The sequence below is a fragment of the Myodes glareolus genome, chromosome 7, assembly GCF_982192425.1.
Source record: "Myodes glareolus chromosome 7, mMyoGla1.1, whole genome shotgun sequence".
Lineage (NCBI taxonomy): Eukaryota > Metazoa > Chordata > Mammalia > Rodentia > Cricetidae > Myodes > Myodes glareolus.
In genome coordinates this window covers 36,944,504-36,968,423 of record NC_142032.1, presented here as the reverse complement: position 1 = coordinate 36,968,423, position 23,920 = coordinate 36,944,504, and the positions used below count along the sequence as shown (strand labels likewise).

The 23,920-nt window shown below is 43.5% G+C and overlaps 1 protein-coding gene across 2 annotated transcripts in view; it reads left to right on the top strand.

Annotated features, from left to right (window-relative positions):
* Positions 1-23,920, top strand: part of Dock8 (dedicator of cytokinesis 8) — a 203,407-nt gene that overhangs the window by 84,931 nt on the left and 94,556 nt on the right. For both annotated transcript variants that reach the window (XM_087908020.1, XM_087908022.1), the window contains 8 exons: positions 3,766-3,851; positions 9,821-9,887; positions 10,508-10,657; positions 14,429-14,509; positions 15,628-15,787; positions 17,616-17,752; positions 18,502-18,595; positions 20,197-20,359. In XM_087908020.1, the coding sequence (XP_087764146.1) occupies positions 3,766-3,851; positions 9,821-9,887; positions 10,508-10,657; positions 14,429-14,509; positions 15,628-15,787; positions 17,616-17,752; positions 18,502-18,595; positions 20,197-20,359 (938 nt within the window). The remainder of the gene's footprint in view (positions 1-3,765; positions 3,852-9,820; positions 9,888-10,507; positions 10,658-14,428; positions 14,510-15,627; positions 15,788-17,615; positions 17,753-18,501; positions 18,596-20,196; positions 20,360-23,920) is intronic.

Sequence of the window (23,920 nt, the reverse complement as noted above, 5' to 3'; positions counted from 1 at the left end):
GGGGCCAACCTGGTCTACAGAGCGAGTTCCAGGACAGGCTCCAAAGCTACAGAGAAACCCTGTCTCAACCCCCCCCCCCCCAAGAAAAAACAAGTAAAAATAGTCTCAACTTTCTCACCACCAAACAAAAAAATAAATTGGCAAGGTAATTTATAAGCTCTTCCTACAATGAATACATAAAACATCACATTTTATCCCATTAATATAGATAATTTTATTATCAATTTTAAGTATTTATTTTAAAATAAATTAGGAAGAATGTGGGCAGTATTACCATTACCATATTTTGAATTAGAAACTAAGGATGGAAACATTTCAGCAATTTGTTCAAGGTTCAGCAGGTGAACTAGATCATAAAGCAGGGGCCCTAGCAGTCTTTGTGTTTGCTGACATGCTTGTATATGACAATTCAGTCACTAGCACATACCGTTGAAACACATATGTACTTTAAAAGGTAGTTCTTCTAACTTTTCAACTTTTATTCACAACATTAAGACCAAAAAAAAAAAAATCAGGCCAAGCGGTGGTGGCACATGCCTTTAATCCCAGCACTCAGGATGCAGAGGCAGGTGTGTAATATTAGGGCCAGGCTTATTGGGCTTTATGTCCTGCCTAGTTCCCATAGCCAGTAAGCCCCCAAAGAAAATCACATAGAGGTTTATAAGATTATAAACTGATTGGCCCATTGGCTCAGGCTTCTTATTAGTTCTTGTAGCTTATATTAACCCATTATTCCGGTATGTGTTAGCCACATGGCTCGGTACCTTTCTCAGCGGGGCAGGTCACATCTTGCTTCTTCGGTGCTCTGGGAAGGACTCAGGAAGCGCTTCCTTCTTCCCAAATACTCCTGTTCTCATTGCTCCACCTCTACTTCCTGTCTGGTTTTCCCGCCTATACTTCCTGCCTGGCTATCAGCCAATCAGCGTTTATTTAAAATATAATTGACAGAATATAGATTGTCCCCCACCACAGGTGGATCTCTGAGTTCGAGGCCAGCCTGGTCTACAGAGCTAGTTCCAAGACAGCTAGAGCTTTTACACAGAGGAAACACTGTCTAGAAAAATGAAAAACAAAAACAAAAACAGAAACAAAGAAAAACAAAACAAAAATCCACAAAAAAAATTTTAAAAAAAGGAGTAAACGATCACATTTGGCCTTTGCTTTCTCCCCTTCTCCTCATCATCTCTGTGATGAGGGTGCTAAGTGTAACATAAGAGACTGAAGTGCCAGCTAGTGGTGGCACATACTTTTAGTACCAGCACTCAGGACATAGAGGTAGGCAGATCTTTGTGAGTTCAAGACCAGCTTGGTCTACAGAACAAGTTTCAGGATAGCCAGGGCTTAACACAGAGAAACCCTGTCTCAAACACCAGAGAGAGAGAGAGAGGAGAAAGGAAAGAGACTAAAGGGGACATCAGGGGAGAGAAGAAAGTACAGGAAGGGAACAGGATGTGCCAGACATTCACCATCAGAGGCTCCCTGGATTGAATGGGAGGATTTCCAGTCTGACTTGACTCAAAGAATGGCCCATAAACTGTTTTGTAGGATCTTTGTTTTATGGTTTTTGAGACAATGCAGGAATTCAGATGGGGGATGACAGTTAATCTTAGCTCAGATCCCCATGGCCTGCTTTTATTGAGTGGAGAGGAATGCTGTAATTACCTTGCTAGCTACTTGTAAACTGGAATGTGTAAAATGCTCGAGAGCCTCTACACCAGCCCTTTAATGTTTTGAAGCTGTTCTCAAAGAAATCATGTTCGTGCTTGTCATTTGAACCTTAGCCAAGAAAGTCCTATGGAACAGAGGTGAATTCCGTCTGCTCTAAAAGGACTGTAAATGCTGACCTTTTTAATGGCACACTAATAAGATTATTTTATGTTACCTCTTTTATTTCCCAGTAAAGAACATTAGAAGGGCAAATCCTTTTGTTGAAATTTTAATAGTATGTAGAAAAGGTCAAAGTAGGATTCAGCTGCCAAGTTTTAGCATGTTAGCCCTTTCCTGATTCCAACCCTTTCTGTGACGGGCATCTCCTGTGTTAATCCCTAAGAAAGATGGCCTCCTTCCATCCCACACCACTGAAGAGTTCGCTGCACAGTCTATTGGCTACAAGTGATGGAACCCAACTAAAGATTTTAGAAAGAGGAAGTGGGTCCTCACTGACTCTCATAACCAAATCCCAGGAAGTCAAATGTGGAGTTGGCTGCTGGGATCAACAAATGGAAGACTATCATGCTTTCTCTCTCCCTCTTTCTCTTTTACACACATATCACACATATACACATACACACACACATAAAAACACACACATTAAACATATACCTATACTATACACACACATACACCCATACATGTGCAAACTCATATGTACACATATACGCATAAAAACACACACATAAACATATATTTATATATCTATACTATACACACACATACACCCATATATGTGCAAACTCATAAACACACACATACACACATAAACCACATACATTTATATAAACACACACATATGTATACATACACACATAGATACACATAAACACATATACACCCCAGAATGATGAAAACCGCAGAAATCCATTAAAGCGTCTCATTTCTTCCTTCTGCTACGTGGGTTTTATTTCATATTTCTGATAAACACGAAGCCTCAATGCATTCAGATGCAGGAAGCCTAGGAAACACATCATCCAAAATAAGATATGAATATGAACCTTGCTTAGATCCTGATTTAAAAACTGACCCTATTTAGTGACAGTCAGGAATTATAGTTTTTAGGTCAGTGCTATTATTGATGTTTTTGAAAGTCCCCATGTGTACTAAAATGCTTGCAGATGAAACTGTATTATGTGTGGGATAACTCTTTGCCATTAAATCCTTCTGCATTAAGTGTGGGGAACTGGCAAGGTGCATACAGACAAAAGCGGTGTCCTGAGCTGAAACTTTTGACGTCAAGTGTGCATAGACAGTGGTTCGCTGTATTAGTCCGTCTGCTTCTCTGTGTGTTTAAACTTTCCTCAACCAGAGATTATCTCAGAGACGATTCCAAAAGTTCTAATTCAAACCAAAGCTACACACGAAACAAAGTGTGGTGTTTTTTCCCTAGTAAGTGGGTCTTCCCTGCAGATGTATCTGCTCTGGTAATCTTGAAAGTCCCAGCTTGCTCTTCAGGAGCCCACTTCGCCTTCTCTGAAGGGGAGTCAGCAGTTCTATCAACAAGATGCCACCTAGGACCTCAGCAATGGGAGCTGTGGGGTGGGGAGGGAGGGTGGAGTTGTGAGGAGAGTGGGAGGAATGGTGGTGGATCACCCCACCTACCTGGGTACACCCTGACAAACATGTAGAGAAAATATAAATTTAAAAAAAAAACTGGGAAGAGAATTGTTTTGATTGTGTATTTGGAACTTCAGAGGGGGAAGCCGGCTAGAACTGTAAGTTTTTGCAATGCCATCTGATAGATGTTACTAAGCCACAGCCATGTTTGCATTTCCTTCCTTTCTCCTCCCTCCCTCCCTCCCTCCCTCCCTCCCTCCCCCAGTCTCTTTCTCTTAAATGCTCCTTTTCTGAGAGGAGAAAATGTTTGCTGTACATGCTGACTTTCAGTGTTGAGGGATGGATGGCAAACTCCCTTTCCAAGACAGAACATTATTCTGCCGCTAGAACTAAAGCAGGGACAAGGAGGGAAGCCCCTCCTCCCCTGGCTTTTCTCCAACCGCAAAGCCCTGTGGAAAGTTGCTAATGATTTCTTTACCATGTGATTGATAACAGGAGGATGCTGTGGAAATACGTCCAGTACCGGAGTGTCCTAAGGAACATCTGGGCAACAGGATACTGGTCAAGGTGCTGACTCTGAAGTAAGTATCAGACACATTGCCCTGATGGCCACCTTGCTCCTTCCATAAAACATCAGCCCCGGAGTCAGGAAGTTTCTCCCAGTGGAGGGAGCACTGGGAAAGAGTAGAGCTTAGAGCCCACTAGACCTAAGGAGGGAACTCACACAGGGTAAAATACTGGAGGCAGGAGCTGATACTGAGTCCATGGAGGGGTACCGCGTACTAGCTTCCTCCCCATGGTTTGTTCAGTCTGCTTTCTTACAAACACCAGGACCACCCACCGAGGGGCGGCCCCATTCTCTCCTTTTAGTCTGTGTCAAGTTGACATAAAATTAACCTGCACGGTTTCCTAACACCACAAATAAATCAAATGAATGAGTAATTGTAAAAATAACAGTGAAGCCGCCAGTGCTCAAGAGTCAGTTCCTGCTTGTTCATAAACTCTTGACGGTGCATGCATGTGAACAAATATTGTATAGTAAAATATTGTCATTATAAAATGTACTTAAATGAGAAAACATAAACAATAAGTAAAACAGAAATAAGTAAAATACTTCAGTACTTTCTTCATGCACCCCAGTGCATGCATGCTCCCTCAGAGTGCCTGCAAGCCGTTCTTCGTCGCCACAGACTGCAGAGATTAGCTCTTCCCCTTTTTCAAATCACAGACATTTTTGAGGGTATAGGAGATGTACCTCAGTGGTAGAACCTGTGCTTAGCATGAGCAAAGACCTGGTTTCCTACTGTAAAGAGTACATAAGCCAAGCATTTTTCACACATGGTTAGGACCATCTGTCTTCCAGTCAGTGTGAGGCTCGTTTCCATAGCTTACAGTTTGTGACTGGACATTAGACCAGATGGCCTGCCCTGTGATATGTGCTGCCTGCCTGGTTCTGCTCCACAACTCATGCAGTGACCAGCGCTGGCTTTTTTTTTTATCCCTTTAGCCAATTCCTTAGGGTAGGTGTCAGGGCCTTTCATCTGCACCATTGTCTGCCACACTCACCCCTACGATATACTTGTGTTCAGGAAAACTGCACCGCTGTGTTCATACTCACCCCGTTGTACAAATTTTAATTGGTCTTAATAATAAAATCCTGGAGTCAGATATAGGGGTAAATGCTGAAAGTTCAGAGAAGCAGAGCACCACCACTAGTTCTTACCTGTACTGAATCCTCAGACCCAATGGGGTATCCTGTCTCTAGGAATCCTCAGACTGAATGCAATGCGCTCCTGTCTCCTCCTGCCTTATATTCCTTTCTCCGCTCAGCCATATCCCTTCCTGTCTCCACCTCCCTAGTGTTGGGATTAAATGCATGTGACTCCTAAATACTGGGATTAAAGGTATGAGCTACCACTGCCTGACTCTGTTTTTCTTTTAGACTGGATTAATCTAGTGTAACCCAGGGTGGCCTTGAACTCACAGAGATCCATCTGCCTCTGCCTCCTGAGTGCTGGGATTAAATTTGTGTGCCACCACTGCCTGTCTGACCTCCATGGCTAACTAGTGGCTTAGCTCTGCACTCTGATTTTCAGGCAAACTTTATTTGCTAGATTATAAACAAAATATTACCACACACCCCCATGACATACTTGGGCTTAGGAAATCTGCACACAAGTTGGCAGTGAAGCCAACAGCCCTCTAGAATCAGTCCATGCTTGTTCGTGAACTCTTGACAATGCATGCATGCACACAAAGTACTACATATTAAAATATTGCCAATATAAAATGTGTGTAAGTGAGAAAGTGTAAAGAATGAAATAAGTAAAATACTCTGGTACTTTCTTCATGCACCCCCTTGACATACTTGTGTTCAGGAATCTGCACTACTGTCTGCCACACTCACCCCCACTATATACCCAGTCGGGCTACCTTTAGACGCAGTGAGTTTGTCTCTGGGACCAGAGGAACTTTCCCAAGGCTGACTGTCATCAAGTTTTCCAGCCTTATCCAGTATATAAACTGCAGCAGCTGCTCTCACGGGATGGGAAGCTTGTTCTGCTGAGCTAGACATGAAATATTTTAATAATTTGGAGTCACTTGAGTTTCTCTAATGATAATTGCCAAGTCAGTTTCTAATGATGTTTTCCCAGCTCCTAAAGGAGAAATTAAATAGAATTGATGTCTAAAGCCAATGTCCTTGGCCTCTTTAAGTGACTTACTTAAGTGGTATTCATATTTGTGCACCCATGAGAGGTGTACAAACTGAAGAAATGGTCCTGACTACAAACTGGAGAAAAGAAACAAATTTTAGCAACTTTGAATGTGAAAATATGAATAGTAAAACTAACAACGGTATGGAAGACACACTTTACCATTGGTGTTGATCTGTGAGGTTCTGTCTATAATAGCATAGAGTTTATTAGCTAACGGTGTTTATTATTAGTTTATTAGCTAATGGTGTTTTCATCTCTGCCACCATTCTCGCTTTGCTTTTGGGAAATAGATAAAGCCTCAAGACACAGAAAAAAAAATTACACTAGTACCAGTTCTGAAAATTCTGAGTAGCAAGAAAAAAATAGTGATCATGAAATATTCTTCTGCTTTGTGATGTTTTTCTGTCAAATTAGTGGCTGCACAGGAATCTACTGGTATTTTAACTATTATCTGCCACCTCATGGCCCCTCAGTGATTTGGCTGACCTTCTGGTCCTGTGGCCAGAGCCCTGCCACGACCACGATGTGAGGGTTAAAATTAGTCTTTATTGTTCTATTTATCGATCAAGGCCCTGCCACGACCACGATGTGTAGGTTAAAATTAGTCTTTATTGTTCTATTTATCAATCAAGGCCCTGCCACGACCACGATGTGTAGGTTAAAATTAGTCTTTCTTGTTCTATTTATCAATAATACTCAAAAGTTAAAAGCTGGTGTGAAAACCTACTATCTGGGAGAGGCTGAATAGCAACTACCTGACCTTGCTTTATAACCGGAGACACCACAAGAGATGTATCTCTTCCCTCATCCCAGAACCAAGAGGAAGCTCAAACTCCAGTCCCCACCCTTTTCTTTCTGCATGTCTTCTCTATCCAAACTTCTGGGTTCCCTATGGCCAATTCCAGTCAGTCCATTCCTGGCTCCACCCCCTGATTAGGTACAACTTTATTGGGCAGTCTCAGAAGTGTCAGAGTGCAATCAAATTATCCTACAACAGTATTTAAGGCAGGGGAATCTTTTAATTTAAAATTTAATGCCCTTATACATAAAGTAACCTCCATTCAGAGGACTCTCTTAAGCACTGGAACTTTAATGTACTCTAAATGGTGCCAGGGAGTGGTCTTAATACACTTTGGGAGGTCTCCCATAACTGTCTCCCCCAATGGATTCTGCTCCAGTAAGTCCCAGCTGGACCCAGAGCTCCTGCACGGTTGTCTCAGATGCTGGTGTCTGAGGAACACACGGGGAAAAACAGTGGTAGAAAAAGCCGTTGCCCTCTGCTTAAAAGAGAGAGCCTTGCAACCTGCCTCTGAAGTTCCTAGCTTGGTGGCCTTTGCCAGGTTGCTTCATTTCTCTGCACCCCCCTTCCCTGTAGCAGGAGTGTGGTCTCTGCACACTGGGAAGAGGAAAGGGGTTGGCGGTGTGAGTTGCACCACACTGGAACTGTAAGGCATCATAATGGACTTCTTCTCTTCCCTAGTCCACAAGAACCTAACTCTCAGTACTAGTCTATCACACGGCAGTACTCAGACCCTTTGGCTGTCACAGAGTACATGCTTAAGTACAGGCTGGCCCTGCCAGGAGACATGGAGACATGCTCAGCACTGCAAACCCTCAATTAAAGTTCTATTTCCTGCCAGGCATGTCGAATCATGCCTGTAATTCCAGCACTAAAGAGGCAGAGGCAGGGGGATCACAGTAGTTTCTAGGGCCAGCTTGAGCTACATAGCAAGATTCCCATCTTTCAAAAAGCTGAAAAAAAGAAAAAAATGCTATTTTTCCAACATGAGAAAGAATGGAATAGGTATTTGCAATGTGTGTGACAAATGCATGTAACAAAGTCCACATTTTTGATGTGCAGTTCAGTGGTGTTGAGTGCAAAAACGTTTTTATGCAACCATCACCACTACTTATTTCTAGTTGTTTCTATCTTTCCAAAGTAGAACTCAACACTAATCCCTATGACCCACTCCTCCCATCTCCTGATAGCCACACATTACCTTCTAGCTCTTAATTTGACTGTATAAATACATCCCATAAGTGGAATAGTACTTGTCCTTTCGAGATGGGTTTATTTCATTTAACATATCATATATATGCATACAACAGAGCATTTTATATGCCCAGTTGAATATTTCTGTACACATGCAATGTGTTTGTGCTTCTTCTGATGGTAGATGTGGGGGTTTGCTGTGGTACGTGATACTGCTGCTAGGCCTGGTTTTCTACATATATTACATACATTGTCTTAGCGTGATCCTTCAGACATGCATGAAAATGGGAAAGGCAGTGTCCTTTCCTTACTTTGCAGGTAAACAAGTAGAATTAGAAAAGTTAAGAACAGGTGGTAGCAGAGGGAACAGATCCCACTTTTGTTTGGCGCCTTGTCCATGAGTATATCAGAATTCCAAATTATCTCATTACCGAAGATGCCATGGACCAGCTAACCCTTTTGTTTGCCTAAAAAGGCCTCTTTGAGGAAGAACTATATGACAAACCCCTCACATTTGCCTTGAAAGAAAATCTGCCCTAATTTGCATGGCTTCTGAGGCAATAATAACAGTCCAGCAACTTTACTGGTGCTGCCAATAGGCAGTGTCCAAAGTCATAGGTTGTTAAACTGAGAGACTTGGAAGGTACACCTGTATTTTACATGTATGTACAACATGCGGCAGAATTAGTTTGTGGGTCTTTTCCTAAAACCTATGATTTCAGGAAGAATCAGCAGTCAGGGTTAATATGAGAGGCTTCTAGTTCTAGTTTTGGTGGGGTGTCTGGTGTGGTGTGTGTGTGTGTGTGCGCGTGCGTGCGCTCATTCAAAACCAAATCTAGAGAGCCTGTGTATGGTAGGCAAGTGCTCTTTTCCTACAATTAATCCCTGGTCCCAAGAGCTCCTCATTCTAAATCAGACAAGGCCAGAGCCCTCAGTATTTGCCATGTGCTGAACCCCTTCGCTTCCCTCCCCTGTCCTCATTCTACCTCAAGTGAACAGCCTTCCACAGCAGCTAGGACCAGCCACACGTTCATTGGCATTATGGCCCAGTCAGCATCTTAATGTTCTATTGTAAGTCTAAGCAAAAGCAATTAAATATTTCCTTTTTAACTTTCTAGAAAGTCTTGTTCATTAGAATTGAATAGTAGACCTTTGAAGCTTTTTATTTATTTATTAGTTTTTAATTATGTGTACATGTTGAGGAGGGGGTAGGTGTATGTGAGCCCAGGTGCCTGCAGAGACAAGAAGAGGGTGTTAGCTCTCCTGGAACTGGGGTTACAGGAGGTTGTGCATTTCTTGTTGTTGGTTCTGGGAACAAACTAGGGTTCTCTACAGGAACAGCACTGAATTTTAGGTGCTGGGCCATCTTTCCAGCCCCAAATAGTAGAGATTTGCTATCAGCAGAAGAATGTAAGCAAGTCCATTACCTATGAGATAGAGACTGTTCTCTAAAACATGGCAGCTACAAGAGGAATGGGAAGTATCTGTCTAGGATTATGAGTCCCCAGCATGCATATGAAGCAGTGTTTTGAATCAGACCAAAATTCCAATCAGCTCATTCTCTTGCTGTACCACCAACAAGCATTTTTTTTTAAAAAGCAAACACTTTTAAGAGAATGTAATCTCCACCATGACGTCAAATGATCTGGAATTTTCCATTAACTTCTCAAAATTTTTCCATTAGTATCTCTGTGTATTTTCTCACATTGGTGGCGTTATCACTATATTCCTGGAATCTTGTTCACATTTTTTAATAATTTTATATATCCATGCACTTTTAGACCATTCAAACTTATCCAGGCTAGAACCACATTGATTTTTTTTTCTCTCTTTCTGACAGGTTTGAGATTGAAATTGAGCCGCTGTTTGCCAGTATTGCCCTCTATGACGTGAAAGAAAGGAAAAAGGTATGAAAATCAAGAGCCCATCTCACGCATCCCACATGATTCTTTAGGTCTCAGTTGGTTTAAGCAGCAGTCCTCAGGGCTGGAGGGCTGGGTTAGCAGGTAAGAGCACTTGCATGGAAGTCATGAGGATTGGACTTCAAATCCCAGCATGCATAACAAGCCAGGTTCCCCACAAACACTTGGAACCCCAGCTCTGAGGCAGGCGGAGACAGAAGCTTTTGACTTCTAGTCTGTGTGTGTGCATGCGCACACGTGCAAACACACACACACACACGTGGTTCAAGAGTGATCTTGTCTTGAAGGAATAGGCAATGAGTGATCAAAGAGGATGTTAACACTGTTTTCTAGCTTCTGTCTGCACACACGATTACTCACACTCTCACACATATGTGCACATAAATAAATAAGTATATAAATGCACAAATAAAAACACAACAGTTCTCAGACTTTCATGTGCACAGGAATCATCTGGAACACAGGATCAAGCACAGGTTCTAAGGCCCCATCACCAGGTTCTGTCCCTTTAAATCTGGGTGACTGTTCCTGTTCACTCTTGTAGTACCTTTAGACCAAGAATAGAACAGCTCTGACTTACTGCTCCCATTGCTGCTCATTTACAGATCTCAGAAAATTTCCATTGTGACCTGAACTCTGACCAGTTCAAAGGGTTCCTGCGCGCTCACACGCCCTCAGTTGACCCATCGAGTCAGGCGAGGTCTGCAGTGTTCTCAGTCACCTACCCCTCCTCAGACATCTACCTGGTCGTCAAGGTAATTATGCACAGTCCGTGCCGCATGTCCTGACGTTCATGTTGTTGTCACGCTGTCTGTGAGGTTGGGTTGTTTCCTTCTCGGCATTGCTTCCCTTTCCAGTAACTTCTGTTTGGACACCAGAGAGACCAGGGTTGGAGGTCCGACAGCCCTAGGTTGCGATCCTGATTGTGCGGTCAGAAACTTTGTGGTCTTCTGTGACTCAGGCTTCCAGAGACTCGGTTCCTCATCTGTGCTGTAGAGAATGAGTTGTCGTAGCTACAGATAAAGCCTGACGCTTCCTAACTGAAGAAATCACCCTCAGCCATCCTGGTGTGGAAGGTTGCCATGGTGAAAGGAACACAAGCTCTCAGACAGTCTCCCGATGGTGTTCATGTTTCTCTAGGTCCCGCAGGGCAGCATCCTCAGTCTGGCCTCTGACAGACAGCTTGAGATGTGGCTGCACCTCCCAGCCCTCACTCTCCCTGTTATTGCAGAGCATGTGTCCAGTGAGAGTCAAGATCTGTGGGGCCTTATCCATAGACTTCACAGTATACATAGACTACACTTCACTGGAGACTGACCATAGGAGATTTTAATAGACCAGAGCTCTTCCCTACGTGGTAAAGTGATTAGTTTGAATCTGATAACAAACATTGGGCATTTAACCATCTCCAGCCAAGGAGGTACACTGTTGACTCTCTAAGGCAAAAATTTGTAAGTAGTTCAACACAAGTAAACCCAGGTGTCTGATCTCATGGACCATCAGACTTTTATATTTGGAACATTTAACTTGGTATCTATCCTGTGCCTGTATTACTTGGATTCCCATGTGATCTGATAGTAGTCGATATGATTCCTAAGAATTCAGGCAGCTTGGAGGGTGCTTCCTTTATATTATTTCACAAAGATGATTATAGCCTGAAGGAACCTGTCTAAGGTTCTGAAAGTTTAAAATCCATGGCTGGGACTGGAAGGTACACCTCAAGGATCGCAGATGACTTGGTAGCACTAGCCTAGCAGGTACCAGGTCTGGGATTTCATCCCTAGGAACTGAAAAAAAAAAGAAAATGATAAAATAATTTTTTTGTTAAGAATAGTGTCTGTTGCTATTGTTTTAACCTCCCCGTGCTTCTCACTGTGGCATTGAATTCGACATATGGGTAAGCTTAATTTCAGCTATGACTGACCTATTGTTAAATATACAATTCTCTCAATGGGCAACCAACAAAACCACACTAATTCTAGAGCTAATTTTATTTGCAACTGCTTTGATTTTTGTTAACCTACAATAATTACCTAATAGTGGAAATCTGTTGGTTGCTACCACTGACTACATGTGTTCTCAGATTTTTAAATGTAGAGGTGTACTGACTTGACAGTAACAAACACATTCTAAGGTGTCTAGATATATTAAGAAATTTAGATCTACACTGGAAAGCAGTCTTGGTCTAATGCCTATTTGTCTTATAAGACCATCATTATAGCTGCTTTCCCTCAAATATATAGTAAATGGTGTTTTAATATTTGGACAGCCCAGGTAGATGTCATGTGATAAAGAAGGGGCTTCTCACTTTAGTTTTGTTCCCAAGATGAGCATCAAGATCTTAAATAGGTTGGGTCACCTAGTTCAGCTATCAGTATTACGGTGAGATATCATTTTAGGCTTAAAGGCTTAGTTTGGGATTTTGAGGATGTGAAAGGATTTGTTTCACAAGTGAGGATGGTTGTAGACCTCAAGCTTTTAAAAAAATGTTTAAAAATTGATAAGGTACACATTACATCCACCCCTCCTGGTTTAATAAGTACATTGGAAAGTAGCCTCTTTACCTTGAAACTCACAGCTGTCTCTAACATGCCTAGACACTTGAAGACTCACATGTTCTAGTTCACACAACTACACGTCAGCCAGGAAGGACCATACATGAAGTGCTCATATCAGCCCGAAGTTCTCGTAAAGTCACTGTGGCCCAATGCCTCAAGACCTAGACTCTCTTGGTTCTAGATTTTGAGGAACCTTTCCACGGTCTTGTTCATGGAAAGCAAGGGCTTTGCTACTGGGCTCCAATGTCAACCTTGAAAGAGTCTTAATCTCTACTCAAGATTTACGTTAAAGACCTTGTGCTTTGTTGGTGTTGTTTGGTTTGGTTTTTCCAGTTAGGGTTTCTCTGTGTAACCTTGGCCGTCCTAGAACTTGCTCTGTAGACCAGGCTGGCGCTCTGTAGACCAGGCTGGCATTAACCTCATAGTGATCCACCTGCCTCTGCCTGCTGAGTGCTGGGATTAAAGGTGTGCTCCACTACCAACAGACAAGACCTTGTTTTCATTATTTGAATTCATGGACTTTCAAACAAATTCTTGCATTTGTTCTGTGGGGTCCTGGTTGTGAGTTTTGGAAGAAGAGGAGCTCTGTGTTCCTCTTTCTTGTGTTCACGGCTGTTCTCCTCAGGAGCTAACATAAAGAGACTTTTTGAATGAAGAATGAATGAATGCTGGTGGTGATCGGGAACACTGGTCAGTTTCTGGTTCAAGTCCTTTCCCCCCATGTTTCCAGTGGGCTTCATTTCTCAGAACCGGCCTTTCTCATGCTGCTGGCAATGGGATGGACTTTTAAACAACTCTTTTGTAAAAAGAGACTCTCTCCTGGGCCTGCCCACTGAAGCTGAGCAGCTTTGTGTCACTTCCCCTGAAACTCCATTGAAGACACCTCCGTCAGTCGGATATTCAGATTTGAATAGTTTCTGCCTCACTTAGAATGGTGCCTGTTAAGAATGTGCCGATAGCATATGTTGACCAGATTTCTTCTTCGGGAGTCTCAACTAATGACACAGGCTAATGGGCTAAGTCTTAGCACCTAAGGTCACTTACATTTTCTCTGAATAAAGAATTAGAACATCAGAAATTTCTCCCTTTCTTTCCCCTAAACACGGTGCCCATATTTATGACAATTGATTGTCAACACCCTAATGTGAAGGAAAACAGAAGCAGATGCTTGGTCGGGCTACACTCATTAGCAGAATGAGAAGACTCAAGACATTTGCTTCTGTCTGTTAAATCCAGAAAAGCAGCCCCATCAGGAAATATAAGGGCACAATTATAGATGATGTATTCTGTTCATTTATTCATTTTATGGAAGGTTTTAGTTCCCAGCCTGACTTTTACAGAGACCATGTCTCTTTTTTACTTTGTAAGCAATAATAAAGAAAATGAGTTTTTCACTTCCTACATGTGTCTCCTGGGTTTTGTTTTATAAAATAACTTTTATTGCATTTTTATTGTGGCTGTACACATGTATATTGTTTAAAATAGAAACTTCTAATCAGCAATAGCAAGAAAATAAAAAACACACATAATCCCATCATATAAAAATTACCATTTGCTGTTATCATCTTTTTAATATGTCTTGTCCCTTGTTCGCCTCTGAAATTCTGTGGTAGTCTCCACACTACACACACACACACACACACACGTACATACTTATTGGGTTTTTTTTGTTTTTGTTTTTGTTTTTGAGACAGGGTTCCTGTGTGTAGCCCTGACTGTCCTGAAACTTGCTTTGTAGACTAGGCTGGTCTCAAACTCAGAGATCTGCCTGCCTCTGCCTTCTGAGTACTGAGATTAAAAACGTGTCCCACCAACCTCCAACTCCACTGTATATTTTTGTACATTAACATTGAAGAGCATATGTAATGAACATCAAATATTATCATTAAACATGATTTTATGGTTGCATGGATCCCATTATAGGAATATTGCTCACTCGTTTTGTTTTAATATTATTTTTGTTGCTAGATTGAAAAGGTCCTTCAGCAGGGGGAGATTGCAGACTGCGCAGAACCCTACATGGTCATCAAAGAAAGCGATGGTGGGAAGGTACGGTCATCTAAGTGCTGGTGACATCTTAGGATGAACAAATTTCCAGAGTGTTCCACAGAATAGTTAATAGTGTTAGACTATAATATTTCCCATCTGAAACATGAGTAAATTATGTTTGCACGAGAGAGGAAGAGAAACCAGTTACTGACCTGACAATAATTTTTTTTTAAAAAAATACATGATTGAACACACTAATGATGCACATGCCAGTGTGAACTCTGGCTCACACCAAGCTACACCTGTTGCCTTGGTTCCGAGGCTCTGGCTACACACAGATTGGGAGCATCGCCAAAGCCCCACAAGCAGAAGAGGGCAAGAGTTCTGGCTTTCCTCAACAGCACAGGGTATTGTCTTATGCAGATTAGCAACTGGGGACCAGCTGCGGCTTCTGCTCATCATAAATTAATTAGCACATGATAGGTCATGAAGCCATGAATAAGACTTTTCCCAGTACCAATTTGCACAAGTTCCCACGATGGTTTTTTATAATGTGGCCCTTTTAGAATTTATCTTGTTACCTTCAAATAGAATTGATTGAACTAAATAAAGACAGATATTTGCATTTTAAAATCTGTGAGTACTAAGTTAGGAAGCACTCCTTGGAAGTATTAACAACAATGGCATTGTTTGGAATATGTAAGGATCTTTTTAGAATTGCAAGGCAGCTTTTGTGAAGTAGGTTCTCTTGGGGCTTTGGTAGATGACATACTAGCATTTCTTTCCCAAGTTTTTCTCAGGAGATTCCAAGTTTTCTGGATAAATGAAGTATTTGCATGTTGGCTAGTGTAACAAGCCTAGGGCATGTCTTCATAGCAGAAAATGTCGTCTGCTAACTAATTGATGTCCTTTTAAAAATCTCTTCCTTCGGTAGCCTTTGCTTCCTTAGCAGCTAGACTTTCGGTCTAAGCTGCTGCTTTCCTGTTGCCTCGCTGTAGCTGCGTCCACCCCTCCCACTCTGCGCGCGTGCACATGCGTGCGCGCTCACACACACACACACACACACACACACACACACACACACACACACCGTCAGTGTTGTTGTTGTTGTCATCCCTAAGGCAGTTGACTTGGTGCTGATGTTTGTTTGTCATCTGTCTTTTCCCCTCTCCCTTCAGAGTAAAGAGAAGGTTGAAAAACTAAAACTCCAAGCTGAATCCTTCTGCCAACGTCTAGGGAAATACCGGATGCCCTTTGCCTGGGCCCCCATTAGCTTAGCAAGCTTCTTCAACGTCTCCACCCTTGAAAGAGAGAGCACTGACATGGAGCCTGTGGCTGGTAAGATCTCCATCTGCAACCGGAAGTACAGGGCCCCCGTTTACCAGCTTTGTGGTTATCTGCTCTTAGTAAGGACTTGGGCCAGCAAGAGAGTGTGGAGGTAGGTGAGAGGAAGATCGTTAAGTGGAGAACTGAACGGCGTGGCTTGATCAGTGGCCCCCTAATCAATTGTCGTGAGCATTTGTGGAGCCTTAAATATACTTTTATAGTAAGAACTTTGGGTGGAGTTTTAAAGCTTTTAAAAGTTAATTTTTGGCCAGGCGCATGGCTTTAATCCCAGCATTCTAGAGGCAGAGGCAGGCGGATCTCTGTGAATTCAAGGACAGCCTGGTCTACTGAGCAAGTTCCAGGATAGGCTCCAAAACTACACAGAGAAAAATCCTGTCTTAAGAAGCCAATAAAAAGAAAAAAATGTTAATTTTCCGTAACCTTCCCATCTCAAATATTAAAGTGCTTGAAAATAACCAGGACGAGTGGTGAGCATCATATTGTGTTAAACAAAGGAACTGTAGTTGGCTCCCACGGAGAGGAGTCAGCACTGTTCAAAGCTTGGAAAAGCAAAACTCAGACTTCTCGGCAAAATTTCTGGTCTCCTAAAGTCTATTTTGCCAATGAGAGTAAGTACCAAAGGTAACCAGGTAACCATAGTTACTGTCCTTAGTTGTTTCCCAGACTCCTCATTACCTCTCCATAAATGTGAACCAGTGATTTCTACAATTAAGGGTGGAAGTGTCCAAGTGATTTTAGTTTTTAATAGACCCATACCCAAAATCCATGGTGGAGTTTCTGTTTTCCTAAACGCCTTTGTATTCAGCAAGCATTTGAGGCTCTACCTTTGGACGTTTCCTTCATTCCTTGGCTCTGCCACTTCTGAAATGCTGCCCTTTGCCGGGTGGAGGCTAGGGTGGACTGTTCCTGCTGCTGCTCTCCTGGAGTTACCGGTGTATAATCGCCAGTCAGAACTCCTGCATTCCTTCCGATTGCCAGTAAACTTCACCCCTTTTGACCTTCACGTCCAGTTTCTCTAAGGCGCCTGTTCTATTTATTGACGTATTTGAAAGTGTGGGGAACTCAGAAGACTATGCAGTATGCCCAAGTCATTCGGGCCAAGGGCTTGCCAAGATGTCAGTTAGGTCTAAGGGATAGTTTAACTTGAGCACTGAAACTGATTTCCTAACCAGAGACCCGGTGCCTTACGTAGTTTAGGTAGCCAGTGCTCTCATTCAGCGTCAGTGTGAGAATTAGGCCTGAGAGACTGTTGAAGAGCTGTGCTTCCCGACAATGGACTGTTTGTAACAGACAGCCTAGACTTCGCAGAGTAAAAGACGCAAGGTTTCAAGCTGGCTCTTCAGAAGAAACAAAAAATGAAGAAGCAATAGAGTTTGAGAGCCTCCACCCTGTCTCATTCCCATTGGAAAGGCACTTCTGTTACCTGGTCCACACTAGAACAGAGGCAAATGAGATCCAGAATGTACCCAAGCTGGTTTGAGTCCCCAGTGCCTTCAGAGATGGGTGAGCCTGTGTGCTCCCTAGGGGAATGCAAGGGGAAAAGCTACGCAAACACTGGGATGACTCAACTCAACAGCCTAGCAGCAGACCCTGGACTGGTTGAGTTCCAGATTCTGGCAGGGTGACATCTGGCCATCTCTGTTCTGCAGCAGGAAGAGAGACTAAGGGTCCTCTTTCCTAAGAGTGTTGAGAATATCAGGAGGGGGATTAAGACAGGTTGAGCTCTGTCTAGGTAAAATTGCATTCTCATCGATGGTTGGGTTCAGTAATAACTGGTGTATGTTCCAACATGTTAGAATGACAATTGTTCTCCTTAAAGGGAAAAACTCTGCGGGTGAGCGGAGGGGTTTGTCCCAATCCAGGAGGCCTTCTGAGCGGTCCCTCTCCTTGGAGGAAAATGGAGTTGGGTCCAACTTCAAAGGCACCACCTTGGCCATCAACACCTTCTTCAAGCAGGTATCTGTGTTACAGTGCCACCGAGTTAGTCTTGTATTAGTGAGGATGTCAGAGTCCAAAGGAGTAGCGAAATGGGTAATGAAAGAAGTTAATTAGTGTCATCTGCTCAGCTGAGTTGTTGCAGGGATTAGAGGCCATGCAGATGTGTCCCTGACCAGGCATCTGTCCCATAGTGGGCATGTAGAGGGTGGGGCTTATACCTGCCTTCCCTATTCAAGACAAATGTGAAGACAATGAAGATGCTTTTCCCATCTTCGTATCTCTGAAGGAGGAAGCGCAGTCGGCGTTGTTTCAGGGACTAAATGGAGTCTTAGTTGGTTGACATTACAAGGCAGATACCGGTGTCCTTGGTTCCTCTGAGCCAGACAGCTGCCTAGGAAAACAGAGGAAGCTCTGCCTTCAGCAGTGCCGCTGAAAGGTCAGCTGCGAAGAACACCGGACAGTGGTCATTGCCACATTAATTTCTATGAAAGACTTGTTAGAAAAAAACACATACGCCAGGTATGGTGGCACTCAGAAGAATGAGACAAGGGGGTTGCAAGTTGGAGGTCAGCTTCAGCTATATCTCAGGAAAGAGAAAAGAATCAAGGGAGGAGAGAGGAGGGGAGGGGAAAATAAAAAAAAATAGAGAAAGAATAAACAAAATAATAATTAAAAGAATGACATTTGGGGTGGGGGGAATCTCGGAAATAGCTGGCTCCCAGTCCAGGCGTCGGCAGCCTCCCCACTAACCCCGCATCTCTTGGCAGGAGGGAGATCGCCTTAGTGATGAGGACTTGTTCAAGTTTTTAGCTGACTACAAGAGATCTTCATCCTTACAGCGGAGGGTCAAGTCCATCCCAGGTGCGCCTCTCTTCAGCCTCTTCCTTCTGGTTTGCTTCTGTTGTGATGACAAAACACTCGTCAAAGGCAACTGGGAGTAGGAAGGGGCTTGTTGGGCTTTGTTCTTCCACGCTGTAGTTCGTCACCGAGGGAGGCCAGGCTAATTGCTCAGGAGGATCCTGGATTCGGGAGCTGAGACCGTGGAAGAATGCTGCTTGCTGGCTTGCTTCCAGGATCATGTTCAGTCGCCTCTCTTCCACAGCTCAGGCCCACCTGCCTAAGGGTGTTACCGCCCTCAATGGGGTGTGCTCTCGCACACTAATTGGCAATCAAAAAAAATACCTCACAGATGTGGCCATGGGCTAGTCTGATCCTGGCAATTCTTCTGTTGAGGTTCCCACTTTCCAGGTGACTCTAGGTCTGTGTCAAGTTGTCAACAGAAGCTAACCATGACACTCTTGAACTGTGCCCAAATGTCAATCTGTGGTTGACATTTCTTGTTTAATACTTTAATTTATTAAACTGCCAAGGGCAATATAGATTTTTTGCATTCGAAGCTAAGCATCTAAATTGCTCTGGATTTTTGACAAAATCTGTTAATACTTTCTTATTCATAAAAAGGATGTATTCTGAAACAAAAGTATGCTTTAGATTTGGTCTCTCAAATAATCCTATGATAATTGTTTGGACAGATCACCAGCCCTTTATCACACAAAATATTATATGGCAGTCTAGTATTTAAAGAGAGAGATCGAGTCGGGCAGTGGTGGCAGTGGTGGCGCATGCCTTTAATCCAGCACTCAAGAGGTGGAAGCAGGTGGATCTCTCTGAGTTCAAGGCCAGACTGGTGTACAAGAGCTAGTTCCAGGGGCAGGACAGGCTCCAAAGCTATAGAGAAACCCTGTCTCGAAAAACCTAAAGGAAGGAAGGAAGGAAGGAAGGAAGGAAGGAAGGAAGGAAGGAAGGAAGGAAGGAAGGAAAAGAAAGAGCTGGATGCTTTGGCAGGTGAAGAGACTTCCTTACCCTCAAGCACCAGCCCATATGTTATATCTGTACCATTCTTGGATGCCAGAGCACTCAACCCAAAGTCCACCAATTTTAATTACTACCAATACCAGGAAGTTTGGGGTGTTTGTTTGTTTAACATATATAACTGTGGTGCAGTAGAGCTGGACTGGACCTTCTAGTCCAGTGATTCTCAACCTTCCTAATGCTGCGCCCCTTTAATACATTCCCCATATTGGGTAAACCCCAACCATAACATTATTTTATTGTTACTTCATCACTGTAATTTTGTTGCTATTATGAATTGCAATGTAAATATCTGGTATGCATGATATCTGATATGCATCCCCCTTAAAAGGGTGCAACGCACAGGTGGAGAATCACTGTTCTCGTCTATTCCTACTCATTTTATAGTTCCTTACTTTATTTCATAAAATGCTAATTTCAAAATTTAGCATGACAGGCTTTTCCCCAAGGTACAGGAAAATACCTGGGAACCCCAAGCGTGTCCAGTCCCACAACTTACTTTATTCTCCTGAAAGAAACCCAGCTCAGTAATCATGAGTTCCTTCTTGACATGACAGATTTCAGTAAATCCCCCGCATGACTTGCTCTAGGCTCCCTTAGGCTGGAGGTATCCCCAGCTCCTGATGTCATGAACTGCTGCCTGACACCTGAGATGCTGCCCGTCAAACCCTTTCCTGAAAACCGGACACGTCCGCACAAGGAGGTTTTGGAATTTCCGATCCGGGAAGTGTATGTTCCCCACACTGTGTACAGGTGAGAAGCGTGGGCTCTTGTTGGGATAGTACACTCCTCCACACCCAGCCTCATCCTACTTCCTGGTTTGGAGTAGAAACGAAATGTGATGGCTTGGAACTACAGAGGATTGTGAGGTCACTTCTGAGAGAGTCTTTGTCTTATTCTCTGCAACAAGAATGCATTTTCCAGTCATAATTGTCCTAGACTTGCTAGATGTCTTCTAACCAGAAAGGGAAAAAAGAAAAACAGAAAAGAGACAAACCAATCACCGCGACTTCCTTCCAAGCAGAAGGTCTTTAAGGAAAAGAGAAACTAAAATGTCGTGGTACCACATGCCTAATCCCAGTACTCAGGAAGCTGAGGCAGAAGAATTGCAGATCGGAGGCCAGCTGCGGCTTCACGATGAGCCCCAGGCCAGTCTGGATTACAGGCAAAACAATAGCAAACAAAATTCAGCTCGGTCCAGGAAACTTACTTAGCTGACAGAGTAGTCCCAAGATACGGCCCATAATTTAGCATGTGGTTGTTAGGCTAATGCATAGAGGAAATAAAGATTTCATCTTACATTGTTTCAATGAATTCAAGCAAGTGGCATGACTGCTGTGCTGGATGGCAGAGAGTGAGACCCCGTAGGACTGCAGGTGAGGTCGCTATGCTTCCCAAGGGACCTCGTTGCCTGACAGGGGCATTTAACAGCACACTTCTATCCAAAGCATTGTCGCGCGTGTGCTCTTGCTTATTTGGGAGGCTTTTTGCTTTTGAAATGTGGGGGAGAATGCTGTATTAAGCATTTTTTTCTCCACCATCTGTCAATGGCATTTTGTGGGGTTTCATTTCATTTAAATATCCAATCAAGTTTTATGGATACCATGAAGTTGCTCCTATCACCGTATTGAGTCCCTTTGCCTTGCTGCCTGAGGTGCTTTCTTTCTTCGTTGCTGAGACTGAACACAGTACACGAACAACTGAGGGAGGGAGGGAGGGAGGGAGGGAGGGACGGACGGACGGACGGAGGGACGGACGGAGGGAGGAAGAAAGGAAGGAAGAAAGGAAGGAAGGGTCCCTGTTGATTCACAGACTGAGAGGATGTGGCCCATTTTAGAAGGGAAGGCACAATGGCATGTGGTTCATTGGTGGAGGGGTGAGCATCTGGTACCTTGGTACCTCCTCGCATCAATAGGAAAGCAGGTAGGGAGTCAGGGCTGGCCCCCAGTGACCCGCTTCCTCTAGAGATGCTCCATCCCCCAAAGATCATACAGCCCTACCAAAACAGCACTGCCTGCTGGGGACCTTGTGTTCAAACATGTGAGCTTGTGAGGACTTTTCACAGTCAAAGCACAGCCCTGCCCAGCAACTACATCATGAGCTTATGTGTGCCCTTCTTTCTTGTCTGGTTCTGTGCACGTGCCTGTGCGTGTGCACGCACACACACACACACACATCTGTGCATATTGATGTTGTTATGTTTGTATTCATTTGGGTCTCAGTCTGTGAATTAGGTGCTTTGAATTTTTTCACTCAACAGTGCTGTTTTTTTTCTCTTTTGAGTATTGCTATGCACTCATACATGTTATTAACTTGATGCATTATGCTAAACTGTTCGTTTTTCTTTTGAGCTAGTCCTGAGTTTAACCAGTGGGAACAACTTGTATTTTTTAAATATCAGTATTGATTTATGTAGAGCCATATTAATTTTTTGTTGTTGTGTACTATTCCTTTGTCTAAAGAGGCCATATTTTATTTATCCAATTCACTCTCTGTGTTCTTCTTTATTTGCCTTTTGTTAAGCATGTGTGTGTGTGTGTGTGTGTGTGTGTGTGTGTGTGTGTGTGTGCAGTCCAGAGTTCAGCTTTGTGATTTACCCACTTTGCTTATAGGGGCAAGGTCTCTCTTACACTGGGGCTCACAAATGATTCTAGATTGTCTGCTCAATGGTTCTCCTGTTTCTGCCTTCCCAGTGTTGGGATCATAAACTCATGATGCCATGCTCGGTTGTTTAGAGGTGTCAAGTCCAAGTCTCCATGCTTGCATTGCAGGCACTTAGGCTACAAGCTATATCTATGAATGAGCTGTCTTCCCAGCCTCACATGTGTGGTCCTCTTTTTTTAAATTAATTTATGTAGTTTAGTGCATATGGGTGTCTTGCCTGCATGTGTGTCTGTGCACCACATGCATGTGTGGTGCCATGAAGGCCAGAAGAGGGCAGGCTTCCCAGACGAGAGCGACAACACATTGGGCACTGCCGTGTGGGTGCTGGGGATTGGACCCGGGTTGTCTGGAAGAGCAACCAGCGCTCTTCACTGCTGAGCCGTCTCTCTAGCCTGGACTTTTGTGTTTCCTACTAGTCCTGCAAAGTCACAGATTTTGTCCTGTCCCTCTGTGAGTGTTTGTGAAAGTTTCCCTAGGGAATATGCCTGGAAGTGAAATTACTGGGTTACAGGGATATTTGTTATCAGTTGCATCTGTATTGCTACTTCCCCCCCCCCCCAAAAAAAAATGGAATGATTATCTCTTCCCCTAGTGGTGCATGAGATCTCCTGTCTCTCCAGTTCCTCCCCCACTCTTCCCTATGTGACATGCAAGGGGGTTCAGAGCCCACCTGTCCCTACCACACATGCATCTTGCAGGTTAACTAGGATGAGGCCTAAAAAGGACAGGTGAGTAGGGTACTAGGTAAAAAGTTACCACAAGAAATGTACTCGAGTGCCACACAGTAAGACATGGAGCTCTTCCTTCTGGTGTTTGTAAGACACACAGGTCCCCAACTTCATCCATCCTGAAGCAGCAACACCTCATTTTCTTAAACACCCTCCTCCAAGAGCGAAGCATTTATAGACGGTAGTCATTCTGTTCCTCACTCCCTAGAGGAAGATGAAGGCACGACCCTGTTTGTGTACAGATTCTGTGTCTCCCCACCTTTGTGGAAACCTTATTCCATAATTGGAAGAGGAAGCTTGTGGCATGGGAATAAACTTACACCAAATGAACCCTGTAGCTACCCAACTGCCCCTCAGCATTTTATCCCCCGCAGGAGCCGTTTACTGCAGACATTATCCCTTAATCACATCAGGGCAGGATTTGGAACGCATCTGTGCACTGAGCCGTTCCGAATGTGGGAGTGAGAGCAAGCCTAGGCTGGTGCTCTGCACCCAGCATGGTGTCCTGAGAAACAGGACTGCAGATGCAGAACTGGTCTTGTTTGGTTGTGCCTGACACCATCGGGGATGTTCAAGGCCACTTGACTGGAACCAGATCTTCACTCTTAGAAGTGACAGAAGGCACTCCTTTACAGTGTGGTGAGGAAGGGGCCTGTTCTTAGCACCAAGCTACTGTGTCTCAATACCATGCTTATGGAAGGAATGATGTAACCAACTTGGCCCAGAATCTTGCTACATTAAAACTTGAAGGAATTTAGAAAGCATATTGTCTAAATTTGTGGTGTTAAATTTCACTGTTTTCTCTCTGGTCCTCATGTACTGAGGACTTACATGTGATCCACAAACACGAGAAAAAGATTGATAAATGCAAATGGCATGGGCTTCTGAAACCTCAAAGCCCACTCCCAGTGACACGCCTCCT